Raw genomic sequence first — 22,681 nt, 5'->3', positions numbered from 1 at the left:
GGAGACAAAAAGCCAATCAATGGACTGGCATCACAAGAGCTCACTAAGTAAACCTTTAAAGTGTCGTCAATTTATTTATTTATTTATTTATTTTTTCCCTGCACACAAACTGACAACCTCTACTTTTGGGACATAAAGGGGGGTACTCCTTGAACTTAACAGAACTTACTTTCTGGATAGCCCTACTATGAATGATCCTGTAGATAATGTCAGTATCTTTGTGAGGCTTTTGCTAATGATGCCACAGTATGTAGAAAATTCCTGCCAGCAAAAAATTATAGGAAAACCTGCTGAGGGATGCAGGGACTAGCAGTCGTCTTTCAGCCTAAACAAATGTAAAGTTTTGTGCATAAATAGGCCGCAACAGCCATTACTGTATGATTACATGACTGCAGAACAATCAATGGAAGCAGTCACATCCATTAAATGTCTGGTAGGAGGCATCCACAGATATCTCAGTTGCATGTCCATACAAAAACAATTGTAGGAAAGATAGATTCATTGGCAGAATCCCAGCAAAATGTAATTCTTTGACAAACGAAGTAGCTTACAAAACCCTTACTGGGCCAATGGTATGAACAGTTAATAGAGAGAATAGAAGAATATCATAAGAATAGAGATGTTCACCCACACTCTAAAAAGAGAGGTGTTGGCCATTATGGACAGCTTCAGCATTAAAATTCTGAGATAATTTATTCCAAGGAGATTCCGACAACATATTACTTCCCCCCCACATACATCTCGCAAAAACACCACAATGGTAAAATCAGAGAAATTTGAGCTAATTTCAACTTTTACCACGAACACTTATCCCATGCACCATTTGTGAATGGAACATGAAAGGGGGAAAATTTTGACTGTACTCAAAGTACAGTACTTCAAGAACTGTAAAGTGTCTTTCAGAGCGTGTGTTCCTAAGTTACTTATGTACTTGTAAATGATGTCCTTTTGGCAACTTTGGGCACATTTAAAATCAAAATTTAGTTAACAGGAACAATAAGATTAGGGAAAACTTTTATCATCATTATTATAACCTTTCTGTGGGCAGTACAAACAATTTTAGAAACAGAAAGAAACCATTACCGATTGATTACTTCTCCAACTCCACAGACAAATTACCAAATAATGAATATCACTGTTTGGTTTTGAGTGTGGAACCAATGGAACAATACAGAAGGTCAAGAACAGACATATATGTCTGTAAAACTTAACTTAGAATTCACTTAAATACAACGCACAGTTGTAAATGACGAGTGTAGAGCCATAAGAAATGTGTTAATTTGTGAACCTACAGTTGTGATGAATACCTTGCGATACTAAGATCACAGAAGCAGCAAAAGTTGACTTGCTGTACTTCTGTGTTGTAATAACACATAAAACTTGTTCAAAAATGATTGAAATGGCTCTGAGCACTATGGGACTTAACATCTGAGGTCACCAGTCCCCTAGAACTCAGAGCTACTTAAACCTAACTAACCTAAGGACATCACACACATCCACGCCTGAGGCAGGATTCGAACAACTGGCTAAAAATTCTTCACCTGCCAATTTGTGAACCTACAATTGCGATGAGTGCCTCGATATACTAAGATCTGAGAACTATCAAGAATTGACTTGCTGTACTTCTGTACTGTAATACTACGTACAACTTTTTCACACGTCTTGAAACTTTACTACCCATTTAATTCTGAAAAATTCCATCATCCTATAAGTCTTTGTAAGTTCTATGATTTAATAAATACTTGAAGCCAATGTTCCTAGCCAGATACTAGGATAGCACAGCAGTGAACCTTCTGTCTGACCCACCATTACCGACGGAGGCTGCAGATGCCGGCAGTGGCGACGTTTGCCCGGCGGTGTCACTGTCGGTGTGATCGAACAACCAATCGAGCCCCACGAGGCTGGAAGAGGCATCGCGAGTGGTGGTCGTGGCCGCATCGGACGGAGCCTTAGAAACGCCACAGGGCGGAGGAGCCACTGTACAACTAATGCACTCCTGGCGGTTGCACCGGCAGCACACAGTTCCACCTGTGGGGGAAATCCACCCCTACACTAGTGTGGCATTGAGATCAGAATCCACAGGCAAAAACTAACTTTTTCATAATAATGAGGCAACCCAATGATAAAACTACATTTCTAATCTATTCCAGAAAACTACAAAAATATTTTGACACAATTAGAATCGTCACACATCAATCCAGCAGCTGTCTAAATGGCAACTTGACACACCTGTGGTGTGGAAAGCCTACACTGACTTTCGTATCAGCCCGGGATGGGACTGCGTTATCCGAACGGCATGCGGCAGCTGTAGAACTACCACGTAATCCAATGCATTAGACAGCTGCCGTGCAAAGTATAATGCAGACATTTCAACATGGCAGCCATCGGTGAATGTAAACAGACGAGACCCCAGAAAGCTGTGGGGAGGGGAGAGGTTTGGGGAATGTGTCCGTCTCATTATCACAGACTGGCAGGCTACATTTCTACTTCTGTGAAAGTGAAACTGACATACAGTCACAATGATTGCCAATCCTTTCTGGTGTCGTGGGACTCGTGTGCGAATCCTTGACGGACCAGATTAGTCTCGTAGCTAATTTCAAAGCAGGAAAAGAAAACAATGAGCAATGCACGACACATTGCAAACTGAAGCACACTTTGCTTTTGATAACAGCTACTGTCCAATTGCTTGCTGAAGCTGACAGTGTCTTCAACACGGTAGCTCAGGTGCGACCCCTGCCAGTATCTTACGTAACCAAAATTCAAACCCTCCCCCCCCCCCCCCCAAACTGCCACATTAAAGTGTCTGCATTATAGTGGGGACTTTGTAAACACTGTCAACTTAACTTCTTTCAGGCATGGCACAGCAGTCTTTAAGACAACCACAGTTTGTAGTTCAGTTGATTCATTACTTTCTGTATTATAATTTCTTGCCATACGTGTACACATAGCTTATTATCTTGACACTGAGCAGTTAATTTCTTTAATGGAAGAGCAGCCTGATTTATGGGGCAAAACTCGGGAAAATTACAAGCATTGAATTCTAAAGGAAAATTGGTTGATTGATGTAGCCAAGGAAAAATTAATACATTGTGATGAAGTGCGACAAACGTAAATTTGGGGTAAAGTGTTTACTTGGTATGATACTCTTTGGCTGTCAACAGTACACTACTGCCCTCTGTTGAGAAAAGTGATAAATAGTACTTCTGTCCACTAATACACGGCTGCTATCTGAAGGTTTTCCCCGGAAGAATGGTCACTATTCAGGGATATGACAAGAGTTGATAGGTCCAGCCATTTTCGAAGAGCGAATAATGGGATGGAATTATTAGCATTTTTTGGAAAAGTCGTATGTTAAATGCCTTGAGGACATTCCTTTGGCCACGTGGATTGCAATGTACTTCCAGCATGACAGAGCCCCTTCACATTTGACCAGAAATCTGAGCAAACATCTCAACCATACTTACCCTAATCGGTGGGCTTGCCACAGTAATACAATTAACTGTCCACCAAGATTCCCAGACCTTAAGCCATTATATTTTGTTTATGGGGTTGGATGAAGCCAGAAGGGTACAAACAGAAGGTGAATAACTGAGATTAACTGCTCGGTTGCATCACAAATGCAGCCACCCTCATTAGGGAATGTGCAGAAGCACTCGTATAAGCAATAAGGTTCTTCCAAGTGAGCACAAATGCGTTCAGTTAGGTGGTGGGATATTCAAATGTTTACTTTTAACTGTACAATAGCTGTAATGTGTCATGTACCATAATGCTCAGAGGTGAATGTGTTAAAAGCATATATTTTTCAATTAATACTTTGTAACATGCATGTTGTAATGTCTACTAACTGTTGTACATGTGTAAAGCTGACAATGAGTTGAATAATACAGAAAATAAATAACAATGTACATGAAATGTGTTCTATCTCTGAAACCATTTCGAATAGGGCATATGTCGAAATGAAGTTTTTTGCTCCAAATGATTGTTCCTGCCATATCCCTGAATGCTGACTATTCCCCCATGGGACACCCTGTATATGACTACACAGTGAAAGCATTCATCTAAAGTGTGAGAACACCTGTTCTTGAAATTCTGCAGGAATCTGCTACAATATTATGATTATTTTAAGCACACTCGATAAAAAAAATTAATTACTCCTAGGAGATGTCACACTAATACAGTGTAACACAGCCATTAACCTTTATAATAATATCAATACAGCAAGGAAGAAGAGTCCACAAGTTTCTGGAGGAAAGCCACATTGAGTTAAAACCACTTGTTCACGACTGAACTCCGCAGAATAATACAGAAAATAAATAACATGAAATGTGTTCTATCTCTGAAACCATTTCGAATAGGGCATATGTCGAAATGAAGTTTTTTGCTCCCAATGATTGTTCCTGCCATATCCCTGAATGCTGACTATTCCCCCATGGGACACCCTGTATATGACTACACAGTGAAAGCATTCATCTAAAGTGTGAGAACACCTGTTATTGAAATTCTGCAGAAATCTGCTACAATATTATGATTATTTTAAGCACACTCGATAAAAAAAAATTAATTACTCCTAGGAGATGTCACACTAATACAGTGTAACACAGCCATTAAACTGTATAATAATATCAATACAGCAAGGAAGAAGAGTCCACAAGTTTCTGGAGGAAAGCCACATTGAGTTAAAACCACTTGTTCACGACTGGACCCCACAGAGGGTGAGGACCCCTATTTTCAGCCGTTGCTCCAAATAGTCCCAGTCATTTCCCACGCGATTACAATCAGGTGACTTGGCAGGCCAATTGAGGTGCAATACACTGTTCATCAAACAGGGAACAGCTGTCGGCATCTTGGGAAGACGAGTGTGTCCACAGCATACACACCATTCAGATGTAAAAATGAAGGGCAACAGTTTGTCACCAAAAATGTTGAAATAAAAATCCTGGTTCACGTTCATAATAACCTTAGTGAATGGGCCCAACTGAAAATACAAAACACCCATAAAACATCACTGAACCACTGCTGGCCTGAAATACAACCTTCAAAGACTCTAAGTTACACAGCTCATTGGGCCATAGCTGCACTTGGCACATTGCATTACTTGAAAGGGGCAACTGTCTACTTGCTAAACCACATTCCAGGCCTCCATTCAGGTACTGTCCAGTTTCTGTGTTGTTTGGCCCACTGGAGGCACACATGTTTACATGCCGCTGAGAGTAATGGCCTTTTGTGAAGCAACCCACTCCGTACGTCCATTGCATGCAGTTGCTTTCACAATGTTCACTCGGAAACTGGTTGAGAATGACCTGCATTCACTGACAGCAGACAGTTAGGATCTTCTTACAACCAGTGTTCTAATCCTATGTCACACGGCTGCCAGTAGGTCACTAATCCTTGTAGATACATCAGACAGTCTATGTTGATACACCAAAAAATCAAGTAACTTCACCCAAGTGTGTACATCAGCTCATCCAACAATCTGTCACATCTCCAAGTCGACCCAACTTACTGCACTGGCTCCGTACGACCGACTTGTACGTGAACAGCACTTCAGTGCTGTGACTAATGTCAGCAGTGCAGAGTTACATGATGACCTCATACCTGTTCTACAATATCTACAGTGCTTCAAAGAGAACAGTGTACCCTCTTTATGGGGTGACTTTGTCGTTCCTTCTGAAATGTAGTAGATAAAATTAATGTCCTTTGAAATATTTTTGTTCCACTAGATTCATAGCTAGCATCCCACAATAATTTGTTAGCTGCAGTTCTCACTGACGCGATACAATATGCGACAAAAAACACTGCAATAAACATCGCGTGACACGACAGTTATCTGTGCGACATTTGTGTTCCCACAGGAGGGATACAAGAAGTAACTGGACACAGAAGGCTGCAAGAGCCTCACATGTGGAACATTGCTGTCAGCCTTGTCATGGAAAACTTCCAAATATGTCATGTAGTTACTCTAGACTGGAAAGAGGCACAGTCCTCCTCCTAGTATTAAAAACAATTTTGATATATTAGCTACATTTTGTATGCAACATTGTATAACCTAGAATGCACCAAACATAAACTAGCCAGCGACTACATTTTTTTACTGCAAACTTTTCAAAATATTTGCTGTGTTTTATTTAATAGCAAAAAGAAAACCAGCTGAGTTTCAAGCTGTGATCGAATGAGAAAAACTGCACAGAAGGGAACAAGCACAAATCCCTAAACAGTGGTTTTCAATTATTTACATGAAAATTGAAAGTTTTACTACCAGCAGAGGTTGATGTAGAATTGCTTCATCCTGATAAAACAATTTGTTTTTTAGGCAACAGTTGCTTTTAGCAATCAGCATTCGGTATTGCCCAAGGTGACATGACTGAGAATTGTATCGGTATTTTATCACTGTCGTCGGAGTAAGAATCAGTCAAGTCACTTCAACTATGTTTCTATTCACTCTACCAATCCAGGTTGCTTCTGTGTCATATTGTTGCATCGCATATCATATCATCTCAGTGGTAACTGCTCCTTACTGAGTTAGAGAGAGAGAGAGAGAGAGGAGGTACGTAGGTTTGTGTGTGTGTGTGTGTGTGTGTGTGTGTGTGTTGTTTGTTTTCTGGGCAAAGAGCGTACCACACTACAGTCTTATGCCATACGTAACCTCTGTCTCTGCAGAGCATAATATAACAACAATGGTCTGCAAATAGCAGAGGAAAAATAGCAAAGAAAAGTACGTATTCCATGGAATTATCACAAAAGGCAACACCTAACATTATGACAAGTAGCATGACTGCAGAGCCACAAAGCAATATGGTACATCAAAGATGACACTCTATAGTCATCCCAACTTGAAAGACCTTTAAAAATGATCAAAATGCTAAAGAAAAGGAAACATATAGAAACTAAAAACAGTTCAGAATCAGATGATAAAGAGTGATTCCAGCAGAAAACACATAACTTCAGACATCAAAAAGACTTCTTGGAAGACACTGAAGTGTAACTACACGAATTTATCCATCAGCTCGTAACTTTTTACTGCAAAGTGGCTGTTCATAATATTTTATCTACAATACTGAAGACATTGTTTGGCAGATACCAATAGAAAAAATACTATAACAGTGAAATCTGCAACAAAAACTGAAAATTCTTCTTCAGTGTACCCAAGGCCATAAGTCAATAAAATTTGTAATACTGGGCAGGAAGTAGTAACACCGTGTTTACCTGAAAACTTGTTTGGTGAAAACTTGTTTAACATATCCAGATTTTGGAAGACATGGAGAAATTGTCTTCCCTCTCTTATTCACTGCATGCAATATTGGGTGAACGTTTTATTCATGTCAGCATCCAGCCAAATTCATTTTCACAAGGTTGGACAAGTACATCACGAGTAGCACTTTTCTGTTAATGAATCTGTCTCATACAACCTTTGTACCAAACTTTCATGACCAAGCAACTATTAACAATATCAGTAATTGTATAGATGAAAAATCTACTCATTAAGTGGCAGCAGGAGAATGCTCATACAAAAGGTAGAATGCTCTTGCATCATTGACAGTACAGTAGCAGTTTGTGAAGAAGTGTGGCTTACAGAACACACAGCTTACTCCTTGCTGCCAAAAAAGTGCGTACCTTGTACATCACTGAACTTGAAATGGAGTAATGTGAGCATCAGTCGTTGGTCTGCTGTCTCTCATAGTAAAATGAACTAGGACTTATGATTCCATAATCTGACTAAAATCTTGAAATTTAGTTGACAATTTTTTTTTTCTGTTACACACATTTTAGGATAACACTTGCCCCTTTTCATGTTAAGCAAGTTATTCAATGAACTGAAAACTTTTTACTCTATCATTTTTGACAAGGTGTTTACATTACATGAAACAGTAATAACATTTGCAAAAATTATATTTTAGGAAACTGCCAATTTGCAATCCACATTATGTCAAGAATATATCTGTTATTACATTCCTTGTATTATTATCAAAACACCTCTATTTACTCAAAATAAATAGAAGGCTTTCTCGTAGTCACAGGAGAGCTCTCTAAATAATACACGAAACACCCCATGTTCATTTCTTTTTAAAGTAATCATATGTATCGAATTAATGAATCAACCATATTCTGTTTAATCCACTCCTTTTTTAATGGTGATAAACTACAATTCAAGACAGCATCTTTCCACATTCCATTTTACTAGAACTGTGCCAAAGGCTGTGAAGAAGTGAAATGAGGGCAGCTACAGCCAACTGCGCTGTGCCATGCCATACTCTGCCATACACAACGGCGGCCATATAAATGTGTAATCACCGCTGCAGCTTATTTTGAAACTGTTCCTTCTAGACAGCTGCCAGATCATGTAAAATAGGCCTTACAAAGACCAGTATACTATCTAATGTCCAATTTGGGTTTTTTCTTTTCTTTTTTCAAATTTCATCTCATTTACTGTGGAACCTAATTGACCATACCATACGCCACAAACCAATATGAAGCTCCTCTTACTACTAGATTTTAATATTATTACTATTTTACAGGTACAACATTTACCCTACACGTAAATCTGCTTTCTAGTCCCAGTTATACGCCTGCTGATGACTCAATGTGTCTGCTATTCAGTGAGTTGTCACCTTCACTCCTAAATTGAATACTGTAATATCTGAGTGCTTATTCTGCAAGTGTTCTATTTTGTTCGTTCTTCAGCTCACTTCTAAACCACAATTAAATACCAACCAAAATACATACTTAAAGAAGAAACAATGAAAGTTTAGTATAATAGGCATCAAATGATTACCGTGATATGTAAAACTGGAAATTCTCTTTGCCAAACTAAATCTTTGTACCGAGTTACCTAAACTAAAATTTGAAACATCGCAAAATTTTTGTTACCTCAAAAGCCTATTCCTTACACTCAAATTATCTTGAAAACTAACACATGAAACAAAATCAGCTCTTAATCAGGCCAGAAAAACACATTTTAAATGTCTCTCGTGCCTTAATGATGTCACATCTGAAAGTTATTGTATACTCACTGAGCATAGGGTGGTAGATAAATAACAAGCCAACTTCAATGTACAGGTAAGTGATACAATGAGGTGCAAAATAAAATAGTGAGTATTTCCATTCTAGTTAATACTGTACTGTCCATGGAGCTCAGGAAGTGAAAGTGGCATGGCATTTAAATATTTTAAGCCTTACAGCTTCATAAGAGAAATGGTAGGCTAGAGTCACTACTGCTACAAAGCTTCAAAACATTCACCACTACACAAGACAAGTATACTCACTGACAATCAGTGCGAAGTTGGCACACTCGGTCCTCCGTCGTGCGACAGGTGACGGGCTGACGTCAGCAGCAGCACTGTTGTTGTCCCCCTCATCGCCACTGGCTTCATCCGTGGCACACGATTCTCCTGGCAAGCCCTCATCTTCGTCATAATCGTCTTCGTCATCTCCTCCGTCCAGGAGCTCGTCGGCCGAAGAACAGGCTCCAAACCTTTTGCGGAACGTGCGCCCCGGTATTCGGTGGTTGCTGGACACGCCACTGTCTGCAGCACTGTTAGGACCTGCTGCCCGAGAACTGTGGTCCGTCACACTCTGCAGGCAGATGGCGAGACAGTTTAATTTAATTAAAATACCTCTGCATATATTAGACATTTAAAAATCAGCACTATAAAAAAAGAGCAACTTGACAACTTTTATTTATTTTTCATTCATATGGTTCAAGGAAAAGTGAAAAAGAAGAGAAACAAAGCATCTGATATGTGATGCTATAGGATGTTGAAAATTAGATAGACTTACAGTGTGGTTATAATTAAAGTGTAGCTACTTATAGTGGTCCAATGTGGGCTGTAATTATCGTACAGCAGCAAAATTTAGTAGGTATTCCAAAGTGTTAATGCAGAACTGACTTATGCTAGAAAAAATTAGTTCCAATTTTGGCCGCCAAGTGCAAACCTGGTGCTGCGAATACAAGAAGGCCGATACATATGTTTCCGTATGTAATAAACTAGAAATGGGCAGAAAAAAGTCAATGAAGTGAGAAAGGCATAATGTTTATTTTATTATTAATAGCCATTTCCATAGTACGTTCAATTGGAGCATCAGAGACATCGACGAAATGCTGCATCTGTAAAAAACACACAATCAACTGTTCCTCGCAGCAGTTCCAGTGGAATCTGAGCAATGTGTCCCTTTATACTGGCCTTCAGATCACATAGGGACCAAACGTGTCACTGGTAAATGCGTGCTTTTAGATACCCCCAGAGCAAAAAGTTACACGGGTTCCGATCAGGTGATCTTGCGGCCCACACATCTGGAAAACCTCTGGAGATAATACATTTGTGGGAGGTTGCATTAATCAGACCTTTCACTGGACGAGTGACACGGGGTGTTGTCAATCTTACACAAAAACCTTGGTCTCCACACAGTTGAGCTCTTCCAAAGTAGGAACCACATGCCGCACAAGGATGTCTCGATAATGTGCAGATGTCACAGTACATCTGACAGGCTCTCTGGATGTATTCTCTTCAAAGAAGAATGGACCGAGAATAAAGGTGCTTGTGAATCCACACCACACAGTCATATACAGTGAGCGCAATTGCACTTTGCACACAACATGTAGTTTGAAAGTACCCCCAATTCAGCAATTCTGCGTATTCACTGCTCCCGTGTACTGTAAAATGTGCCTCGTTACTCCACAGAATACTGTCCAGCCACATGCCGTCAACTTCAATGTGTCAGCAGCCAAAGAGCAAATTCAGACTGTTGCTGGGGATCACGAGGTTTCAGTTGCCGCACCATCTGCATCTCGTACAGGTACCAGTGTAAAATAAGACTGCAAAACTTTCCATACTCCTAACCACGGGACGGACAATTCTCGTGACACTGCACACGCACTAGCACTACCCGAGGCATGTGCTGCACGGTCAGTTACAGCGACAGCAGGAGAAGACCTCTTCCAGATTCCACATCGAGCTTACCTGCATTTTCGAATTTCACTATCAACTTCTTTAAACCATTTAATGACACAGGGCTTCTCCTCAGACCTCGCAGTTGCCGATACTCTCTCAATACGGCACTGTAATATCTGCCATTTACATAAAATAGTTTCACTAACAGCGCACATTCTTTCTTCTCGGTAGCCATACCGTTCACTCACTTTACGGTTTGTCAAATGAGAGTGTGGATTTCATAGTCATATAAAAAGCGCACAGTACCAGATCTGCACCTGGTGGCCACGACTGGAAATAATTCTTTTCCAACATAAATTGGTTCCACATTAACTTAGTAGCATACCAACCGTATGATAATTACAGCCCACACTGGATCTGCACTTTAATTACCCAGTATATGATAAGAAATTAGGAGGCTCTCCACAGAATCAGTGCAGAGAGGAACGTTGACGAGAAGAGCCACGATGATAGGTATGTGAGAGGACTTTCATGGTTCAAAAGGGAGCTGTACAGAGCAAAAGCTGTAGAGGAAGACAAGGGTGAGAATGTACCGGATAGAAGTGTAGGAAGTTGATTGCAAGAACTACTCCAAAATGAAGAGGTTGGCTCAGGAGAGGGATTCATGGTGGGCTGCATCGAGACAGCACTTACGGGGTAAAAAGCACCAGTGCAGTTACGCAGAATAAAACACACTATAAATCAATGGGGGTGGCAACTTTGTTTCATGAAAAGATTTACCCAATATTTCCAGGTCGAAATTCCAAATCTCCCTGAACCAATTTTTGTTGTAAGTTAGAGTAAATTTTACAATGCTAGTTTCCATTGCTGTTTCTTCTTTTCTCCATGCCGAAGCAATTAGTCCAAGTTCAGCTAGGATTTACTAGTTTATCAACAGTTCTTCAAGTTACGAGATCTTGCTGACCTCAGAAATTCAATTGTTATTGTCGTCCATTGCCATTCTGTATTGTGCCATGCTGCATCACTGTATGACAACCTCTTCAAATATATGATAATCCTTGCAGGAAAACACTGCCGACTGTTACCCTTTCGGTAGGAATGACACGTTATATTTCAGACACTCCTCAAACTACGATCATTGTTCACTTGAATTATCAAACTTCAAGAAAGCCAGTCCGGTACTGAAAAAAAAAAGAAAAAAAAAAAAATTGAAATGAAGTCCCACGCTTCTTTACAGAGCGTAGGGGAACGATGCGGGAGACCCGCACCGCCTTACTAGGCAAGGTCCTAATGGAGGTGGTTTGCCGTTGCCTTCCTCCGACCGTAATGGGGACGAATGATGATGATGAAGACGACACGACAACACCCAGTCATCTCGAGGCAGGAAAAATCCCTGACCCCGCCAGGAACCGAACCCGGGACCCCGTGCTCGGGAAGCGAGAACGCTACCGCGAGACCACGAAGGCGGACAGTCAGGTACTACTTTCCATTAAAATTGGTAGAAAAGAATAGAAGTCTGAGTATTTCAAGCTTACCAACAAAACATGCATGTCAAATATAGATCTGTATTTATTTTATTAATAAAATTTTTAAAAAAGAACACCATTTTTGGTGTGATTGATGAATTCACAGTTACAAATACTCACGTGAACGTTATATTCTTGTCGCACACTCAATCGTGCAATGGGAAACAGACATGGAACCGTGAAGCCAGCAGCACTAATGAAGACTCCCCAGGTCAGTAGGCACACAAGAGGTAACCACGATGGAGCAACAGACATTGTTACAACTGAAAACCCTTTTGGACTCTTTCTTACACGATTCCACAACTGATTGTCTCCAAAGCAGAATCTCAAAGTGAATAATAAAAAAATTACTCTAAATATTTACTTCACACTTACAGAAGCCAATGATTTTTCCAGTAAACTTAATATCCCACCTTTTCCTGACAAGTTGTCATGCTGAACAAAGGTGTTAAAAAAAGAACTAGTTATATGATTCACAGATCATTTTCACAGTACACATTATTATTTGGAATGCTTGACTCAAGTGGTGCTAGTACGTGACACTGAAAGCTTCACTTAGAGGAAATCAGTTCCAAGGTGTGAACTGTCACATAGCCATTAACTTTTACCCGACTCTAGATGTAAATTTATATTCTCTTACACACACACATAGCAACAGTTTACATTTAGGGTTGGAAAGCAAAAGTAGTAACACAGAACATTGTTTTCAAATGCCCATTTACAAAGGAAGACCCAGGAGTGCTGCCCTACTTTAATACTCACACCACTGCACTGCAGGGATGATTGCCTGTAGCACTGAGAAACAGCTGAAATAGCTAGAACTGGACGAAGCACCACAGCTTAATCAAATCGTTGCCACATTCTCTACAGAATTTTGGACCGAGTTAGTGCCTCTTTTAATCATTACGTACTGTAGACCCCCGAACAAAAAACTGTGCTCAATAGCCAAAGAAACCACATGTTACACCCATCTACAAGAAATGTAGTAAAAGTGATCCACAAAAATACTGTCCAATATCTGTGATATCCATTTGCAGTAGAATCATAGGACATATTCTGAGCTCAAACATATTGAGGTATCTCAAACAGAATGACCTCCAAATACACTGATCGTGTGAATCTCAGCTTGCACTTTTCTCACCTGACTTCCTGAAAGCAATGGATCAGGTGGATGCAGTATTTCTTGACTTTTAAAAAGTAATTGTCTCAGTAACACATTTACACTTATTATCGAAAATACAATCACATGAGGTATGAGGTATCATGATTTCTTGGTAGGAAGGTTTCAGCACATTATCTTGGAGGGAGTGTCATTGACAAATGTAGAAGTAACTTTGTGTGTGCATCAAGGAATTGTGTTGGGACACTTGCTGTTCATACTGTCAATTAACGACCTGGCAGACAATATCGGTATAAGGTACGAAAGTCTTAACTACCGAACCGGTTGAAATTTGCATATGTCACTTTGGGATAACATAGTGAGACATCTAGCGATGAGAATGTGGTGTCATCACATCATCCCAAGAAGTTCAAAGCTGTGCCCTCAGCAGGCAAGATGGTGCTCACCACCTTTTTCAATATCCGAGGTCTGATATTCCTCGAATTCCTCAAACATGGAAAACCATTAACGGATACATTTAGTGAGATACTCCATAGCCTATCCAAGTCTATCATGAGGAAACGGCCTCAGAAGCTCACGGAGGGAGTGATTCTGCTCCACAATAACACTAACGCACATCCACACATCTCCAACGTTACACAAAAAATGTAATGGCTTAGTTCAAGTGCGAGCAGCTTGAGCAACGAGGACCTAGCATATTTCGTACAGCTCAGACATGTCGCCCTGCTACTTCCATGTGTATCCATTGGCTTGTGAAACAGTGGGATAGTTATGCTCAAGCCTATGGCGATTACTTTTGAATAAAGACTTCAATTATACCCTCGGTGTTGTTTTGTCCCTTTTCTTTTGAAAACCTTTCACAGTAACCTCAAATCTTTTGCAGGTAATTCAATAGCCTGCGATGATGTTCTATCAAAAGAGAGGGTCACTAATATTAAGTCAGATTTTGGTAATATTTCAACTCTCCAGAGATTGGTAGCTCGCTTTAAATTTTCTGGTAAGTATACCTGCTCACTGCCTAAGACAGAGCAAAACAGTTTTTTATGACTACAATATTAATGAGTCACAACTGGCATCAGTCAATTCTTGACCAGTCTAAAAAGGAGATTGCTTACAAACCACACCTGCACCCCATACTAACATATTGCTCATGTGAGAGAGATTCCTACCAAATATGGCTAACAGGAGATACAGAATTTGTCTGAACTATGGGAGAGAGTCACAGAGATCTAAGAACAGCACACAATTGAAGATAAACACAAACTATTCCACAAAAGCTTACTTATAAACAAAATTCCAAGAACGAAAATTAAATGAGGAATCTAGAAAAAGTTACACATCAAAAAAAGTTTCGCATCACCTCGATTCTGAGACTTCCAGAACCTGTACAGAAAATTGGAAGAGAGATCAACATAAACATCACTTCTGCTCTTTTTACTGCTCATGAAAACCACACATTGCATGTTGTAACACCGTACAGTGAGACCTGCAGAAGTGGTGGTCCATATTGCTGTACACACCGGTACCTCTAATACCCAGTAGCATGTCCTTGCACTAATGCATGCCTGTATTCGTCATGGCATACTACCCCCAAGTCCATCAAGAACACTGTTGGTCCAGATTGTCCCACTCCTCAACGGCGATTTGGCGTAGATCCCTTAGAGTGGTTGGTGGGTCACGCCATCCATAAACAGCCCTTTTCAATCTATCCCAGGCTTGTTCAATAGGGTTCATGTCTGGAGATCATGCTGACCACTCTAGCCGAGCGATGTCGTTATCCTGAAGGAAGTCATTCACAAGATGTGCACGATGAGGGTGCGAATTGTCATCCATGAAGACGAATGCGTCACCAATATGCTGCCGATACAGTTGCACTATCGGTCGGAGGATGGCATTCACGCATCGTACAGTCGTTATGGCACCTTCCATGACCACCAGCACCGTATGTCGGCCCCGTATAATGACACCCCAAAACAGCAGGGAATTTCCACCTTCCTGCCCTTGCTGGACAGTGTGTCAAAGGCGTTCAGCCTGACCGGGTTGCCTCCAAACAAGTTTCTGACGATAGTCTGGTTGAAGGCATATGCGACACTCATCAGTGAAGAGAATGTGATGCCAATCCTGAGCGGTCCATTCGGCATGTTGCTGGGTCCATCTGTACCACAGTACATGGCGTCTTGGTTGCAAAGATGGACCTCACCATGGACGTCGGGACTAAAGTTGCACATCATGCAGCCTATTGCACACAGTTTGAGTTGTGACACGACGTCCTGTGGCTGCACAAAAAGCATTATTCAACAAGGTGGCATAGCTATCAGGATTCCTCCGAGTCATAACACATCAGTAGCCCTTGGGCGGACTGAGCGAGGCATGTCATCGACAGTTCCTGTCTCTCTCTATCTCCTCCAAGTCCGAACAACATCGCTTTGGTTCACTCCGAGACACCTGGACACTTCCCTTGTTGAGAGCCCTTCCTGGCACAAAGTAACAATGCGGACGCGATCAAACTATGGTATTGACCGTCTAGGCATGGTTGAACTACACACAACATGAGCCACGTATCTCCTTCCTGGTGGAATGACTGGAACTGATTAGCTGTTAGACCCCCACCATCTAACAGGTGCTGCTCATGCACGGTTGTTTACTTCTTTAGGTGGGTTTAGTGACATCTCTGAACACTCAAAGGGACTGTGTCTGTGATACAATACCCACAGTCAACATCTATCTTCAGGAGTTCTGGGAATCAGGGTGATGCAAAACTTTTTTTGATGTGTGTACTACGACCCCCTACATATCGCTCCCATAGGAACTGTGAAGATAATATTAAGACTAACTACACTGTGCAGAAAGGTATTGAAGCAATCATACTTCCTCTAATTTACACGTAAATGGAATGGAAAGACTCTCTTATAAATGACGCAACATTAAGTACTGTCTATTGTGCAAGGATAGCTATAGATGCAGATGGAAATCCTTACACTGAAGCTCTCGTGGCGCACAAGCAGCGGAGACCGCGATCCTCCGGCCCCTCCATTCTCATCCGTGTCTGCACCGAGACTCGTCGCATGTTCGTCCGACTGCTCGGCAATCGGGTAGACAATCTCACTGCCAAAGCTGGCGTAGCGGTGAGGACCGCTCGATGACGACCCGGACGCCACGCCCTCGGCCGACGGCATCGGAGGCGGGGACGCCCGTCCCCCGACTGCCCCGGAGCCTCCACTGCTGCCCCCGCTCTCTCCCTCCGGCACAGAGCTGTATCGCTCCAGCACACCCGAACGAATACGCCTCACCTGGCGTGCATTCTGCTGTTTCCAGTACACCAAGCCTGAAACCAATAACGTACTGCACTGTCATCGAATGAACAAAATATGATATTACCAATTATCAGACCTGTTTGGTGACTGAGGCCAGGACTTCGTAGCATAGTACATAGAACTCAATATATTGTTCTGTATTGGTCTTAGCAGGACTAAACTGATAAATGCATGATTTCAAGAGTATCTCAAGTACTAACTACACAATTATTATTATTATTATTATTATTATTATTATTGTTATTATTGTTTTACCACCACCACCACCACCACCACCACCACTACATCCACCATGCACAGCAATATTTTCACTATGCTGCTTATTTCTAGAGTGCACAACATTGTACATAGATAAAGTTGGCAATGTGTGCAAACATTCTATAGCAGCCCAAAGTCAACGACTTTCACCAATCGTAAAAGATGCGTTTAGTGTATGTGATATGTTTATACTGTACAGAAACTATCTAGTGGATCTATTGGATAACATTGGAAGCTCTGTGAGGCTGTTCATAAGTGATGATGTTATCTACAAGAAATTCACAATGCCACAGGAACCCTTACCTGAGTTTACTAGTTTCAGATTTGGTAAATCCATGTCTATTGAAGAAATATCTGATAGGCAACACAAAATGTGAATTAGTCACTCAATAATGTAGTTTGGACAAGAGTACCTAAAAATGTGAAGGGTTCCATATATTGAGTTCTGCTGTGTATGATACTGTCATCAAATTTAATGATGGTAATACTGGTAGACAAATTCTCAGAGGAGTTGGGGTGAAGACTGGTTGGAATATGTGAGCCATACGAAAGGAACTGGACAAGTAGCGAATCGACAAAGCTGAGCTCAAAGCCGAAAAAGTGTAAAAGAAGGAAAGATCTTTGAAGAGGCTGCATTCAGACAATGTAGAAGATAATGAAGCCTACAGTTCCACCATATTTTAACTGTTGTTTCTATTACAATGCAAGTTTCAATTTAAATTTATTTGTGATTGCGATTTCTGAAAAATAAATTTTCTCAGACAAACGACTTGTTTACTCAGAAACTATAGAAGATACACTTTTTGATTTTTTCCAAGTAATTTATAATACCCATATGATACTATACATGTAGAATATAAAATAAATGGATGGATAAAAAAAATATACTTACCAAGCAGCGGCAGCGGAAACACACACACACAAAAGTGGCTCCTCCTCCTCCTGGCAGAAGAGTTGGAGGGGAAGAAAAAGGACTGGAGAGGTTTAGGGCGACTTTTCTGAACTTTACCTCTTTCCTTCAACCTCTTCCTTCCCCTTCAACTCTGCTGACAGAAGAAGGAGCCACTGACTCCAAAATCTTGTAAAAGTTAAATCCTTTGTGTGTGTGTGTGTGTGTGTGTGTGTGTGTGTGTGTGTGGTTTTTTTTTCCCCCTGCTGCCACTTGGCAAGTAGATTTTTTTATCTATCCGTTTATATTATATTATCAATAATTGATTATTTTTGTTGTTATATACGTGTAGAATGGTAGGCATCATCTGTATATTACCAATAAAATGCACAAAAATTTAAGTAAAACATGTAACAAGAAAGATAAAACAGAAAAATTCTATTCTGACTCCTGGAATATGTACTTCAAACAAGCTAGGAGAATGAGTACATGAAGCACGTATAAAAAACCTGCAAGAGTTTCATGACGTTGCATGAAACAGTTCTTACAAAAACGAGTCATTATATTACCAAATTTAACATTAACAGGATAGGCCACCTATACTCCCTTAAGGGAAGTAGAAGCTAGACTCTGATTCATTAGCAAAATCCAAAGGAAATATAACTCATCCACAAAAGGCATTACTTGCAAAACACATGTCTGACCAACCTTGACATACTGCTCGTCTTTCTGGCTCCATTGTCAGTTTGGATTAGTAAAGGACACAAATAAGAGGTGTGTATTTTACTATGGGTTTGTTTGGCAAGCGTTAGAGAGATGCACGACAAGCCCTAGTGACAGACACTACAAGAGAAGTGTTGTTCACCAAGGAAAAATTTACTGTTCAATTTTTGAGAATGCACATTCACACAAGTGTCTCACGAAATTACCACAAGAAAATCATGGAAATTAGATGCCACAAGCAGATTTATTGGCAGCTGTTCTTGGTATACCATTTGTGAACGGAACGGGAAAAGGGGTACATGACTGTGGTAGCAGAAATACAGTCTGCCACACACTGTAAGATGACTTGAGAACTGTGGATGTAGATGTGAGTATAGCAGTGTTATGGAAGTAAGTAATGTTGTGGTCCAACAAACAACATTTATGCAAGCTCAGCCATAACACACATTACACTCTTAGAGTCATCAGTAACAGATAGTGCGCTTTAACTAAGTGCTATTCCCATATGCACTCAGTCATAAGCTATGAAATCAAAGATTGAGAATCTAATACACAGAACGTGGACACAATTTTCAGACCACCTGTCCAATCAAGAATAGTCAGTGGCAGACTCCATGCTGCAGAAATGAAGTTCTCAGGCTCAGTGCTTCAACAAATACGAAAAGATAAGGTCTGGAATAAAAATATCCAGGTTGAAAGGGTTTGGATATGTGAAGAGGATGGATGAACAAGAATGGAAAGAAAATGGCTCAAAAAGGAACTTTAAAGCATCAAGCCATACCAGGAAACAGATCTGGAAGAACGAGTCAAAGAAATGTACCTCAAGAGACAAATGCAGAAATCACTCTTACACCACACTCAGGTAACTGGAAATAGTTAATTTATGATGATGATGATGATGATAAATTGGACATAAAAATAATAAGCAGAAACAGCTAAAGGACTCACCTGAAAGTACTGTTTTATTTTTATTTCATTTTATTTGGCATTTGATAGGCGAAATACCACACATTCATACAAATTACTACAAATTACAAATGCAATACTTTCCAAACAATTGTTAAAAAGATGTTCTTAAATAACCGTCCTCTGAAAACAGAATATCTTGACATTATTGATAAGGGCTGTATTGTAATTTGAGAAGATGCCAGGAATTTATACATAGTCTTTATACACAGGGTGTCTCAGATGGAATGTATACATTCAGGGATGTGATAGCATTGATCATTTGAAGCAAGAAAGACTAGTACATTTGGGCTCCAAATTGCATACCTGAATAGCTATGGCCACTTCTTAATCTTCCACACTGTGAAATAAATTTCTTCTACTGCAAGCTCTTTGCTTTCCATATTTTGAGAAGTGGTAGTATAGCCCAAAACAAGAAAAAATATCCAGGGTATACCTTACAGCCTTTGCTACTGTTCAATATCTCTACTACTGAATAATTGCTCATAGCTCTTAAGGTAGACATTTCATAACGCGTGTTTACCCCACTTTTTTGCTTCAAATGACCATTCCTAAAATTTCTGTTTGGACTTTCAAATGATAATGAAGCACGGGAGTACGGGTGAGCACAAAATTGTTTTGCTCACACTTCATTAGAAGCCAGTTCCTCTGAGGCTCTTGATTAACAGTTGTGTGAGAACTATAACCTCTCTTCTGCTGCCTCCTAAGAGAACCAGCTCATCAGCATAAACCAATAACCTAATCATGTTTGTCAATTCTGTCCTTTGTTTATACGTCTAATATGCTGGAATCATTTTTTCTGGTACTATAACAAAAAGAACTGATTATAAAGTCTTCTCTTTGTTGAGACTAAAATGGGTATTAACCCTTTAACTGCTCTAGACGTGTTAACGCGCGTGCCGTTGTACCTGTCCTTGTGTGCTCTGAACATGTTTACGCGCACCACCAGTCCTTCTACCTGGTACTCTGAACGTGTCTACGCCAATAAAGAAAATTTTAATGGTGATCCTATGACATTTTCTGTGCATATTTTAAGTATTTTTACATTTTTGTGAGATTATGAATTCTCTCACTGTCCGCCACAAACAGTATCCATTTGCACTGTCTAAGGCATGTTTAAAGTCAACAGTGCACACAGTTTGTAATCACATTCATATATTTCTTCTCATACAGAATTCTTAGCGTAAATATGTTGTCCACAGCACATCTGTTTCTTTGGCAGCCACTTGTGCATCAGCGTAGAGCTTCAGTATCGACATTATCTATTGATTATTGTATATTAGTTAAAATTTTGCATTTTGAATGTACAAAAGACACATCTACACTTGGTAAATATGATCAGATCTTTTTGTTTACAAATACCACATGTAATTTTTTTTATTCCAGAAAGCTTGTTCCACGCATACATTAAAACTGCTCTTATCTTCCACGTTACGAGCTTTCTGCTACCATACGAGTAACGAGGGAGTGTTTTTCACAAGCACCAAGTTAGCTGTGAAGTACAGTATTCGTCTCCTGATGTGAAGATATTGTAACAGTCAGTTTAAACCTCACTAAGAATCAGAATAGTTTAGATCACTCTGTCTATAATCAAGCTGTAAATGGCCAGAATAATATTCATAAACAAAATTATGGAAAAAATTTCTGTGCCCTAAGGCACAGACTGAATATCAGCTTTTCGTTACCATCCACGTTCCGTTCAATTGTGACAAAACAGATATATTATTGGCACATTCTTACTATTAATTCTTGCAGATGTCAGAGCCATCCTACATCGGGAGCCTACAAGCAGAAGTTGCTGCCAGTGAATTTTGGTGTTTCTGTCAGGTGTATCATGCCTGTCAGCAAAAACAACACTCTTTGACAAACAGTGAACTCAGTGTTGCCTGTAGTGTGAAAATTTACTGCACATTTTTGTGTACAAGCAATGTATTTCAATTTGCACAATAAAGAAGATCATAAACATTCAATGGAACATTTATGGGGGGGGGTTGTGGGTTGTGGGACGGTGAGGGGGTGGGAGGAGGAACGCAACAAAACCTACAAAGCTTTCCACAGAAAGTCTTCAACTGTATAAATACCAGACAACTTTTTCTTATTCAGTTACTATGGAGAATATCTTTCAACAATGTCGGTGTATTGTGTCTTCTTGACGTTATTTACAGCACCGTGTGCCCAAATTATTCCCTCCTCAGTGTGTTACTGATTTAGAGTGCTGGAAAATGACATATTATATTTCATTTGCAACACTGCCAAACAGGACTTTAACTGCGACCTCTCAAGTTTTCTCGATGTGGTCAATTTACTGCTGACCAACTTGTCCAACAGATCTCGAAAACACAGAGAATGTGTATTTCGCAGAGCAACAGTGTGGGCTTCTAACAATGAACAAACATCAAACGTTGTATGGGTAGGGAGAGTCCAGCTCTGCTGTAAATACTGATGCGACCACTGATATAATGTGGGGTCCACAAGTAACACAATCAAATTCACAAAAAATAATTTATTGAACATTAGTAAAAAATTTTCAAAATAGTGTCCCTCCGCGTCAATACATTCTGGAGATGATGTTTCCACGCAGAAAGGCATTGTGGAAAGTCTTCTCCAGGATGCCCTTTAGAGCTGGTGTAACATCAGCCTAGACATTTTCAACTGCGTCCCAGTGCTTCCCTTTCAGGTGCTTTAAGGGAGGGAAGGGAAGGGAAAAAAAAGGGAGGGAAAAAAGAAAAAGAAAAAAAAAAAAAGAAAGAAAAAGTATGGGAGTCGGGTCAAAACTGTAGGAAGGATGGAAGGCAATAGGATGTGGGTCCTGGACAGAAATTCTATGACAATGAAGGCACTGTCGTACATAGCCATAGGGTTGTTTCCACTCCTCCTTTATGTCACTTCAGCAGTATGTAAACCTGTTTTGGACTTCTGATCACTTCCAAGTAGGAAGCTGTGTTCACAATGGTTCTGGCACATACAAAGTAATGATGGAGAATGCCTCTGGCAACTAA

General features: G+C 40.2%; 1 protein-coding gene across 1 annotated transcript in view; it reads right to left on the bottom strand.

The window, feature by feature from the left end:
* Positions 1-22,681, bottom strand: part of LOC126209973 (pecanex-like protein 1) — a 299,631-nt gene that overhangs the window by 221,318 nt on the left and 55,632 nt on the right. Inside the window, exons 7-11 of the mRNA XM_049939084.1 lie at positions 22,586-22,677; positions 17,408-17,458; positions 16,511-16,857; positions 9,261-9,570; positions 1,807-2,028 (exon numbers count right to left, since the gene is read on the bottom strand). Of these exons, the coding sequence (XP_049795041.1) occupies positions 1,807-2,028; positions 9,261-9,570; positions 16,511-16,857; positions 17,408-17,458; positions 22,586-22,677 (1,022 nt within the window). The remainder of the gene's footprint in view (positions 1-1,806; positions 2,029-9,260; positions 9,571-16,510; positions 16,858-17,407; positions 17,459-22,585; positions 22,678-22,681) is intronic.

Source organism: Schistocerca nitens, chromosome 10, assembly GCF_023898315.1.
Source record: "Schistocerca nitens isolate TAMUIC-IGC-003100 chromosome 10, iqSchNite1.1, whole genome shotgun sequence".
NCBI classification, from domain to species: domain Eukaryota; kingdom Metazoa; phylum Arthropoda; class Insecta; order Orthoptera; family Acrididae; genus Schistocerca; species Schistocerca nitens.
This window is presented reverse-complemented; position numbering and strand designations above follow the sequence as displayed.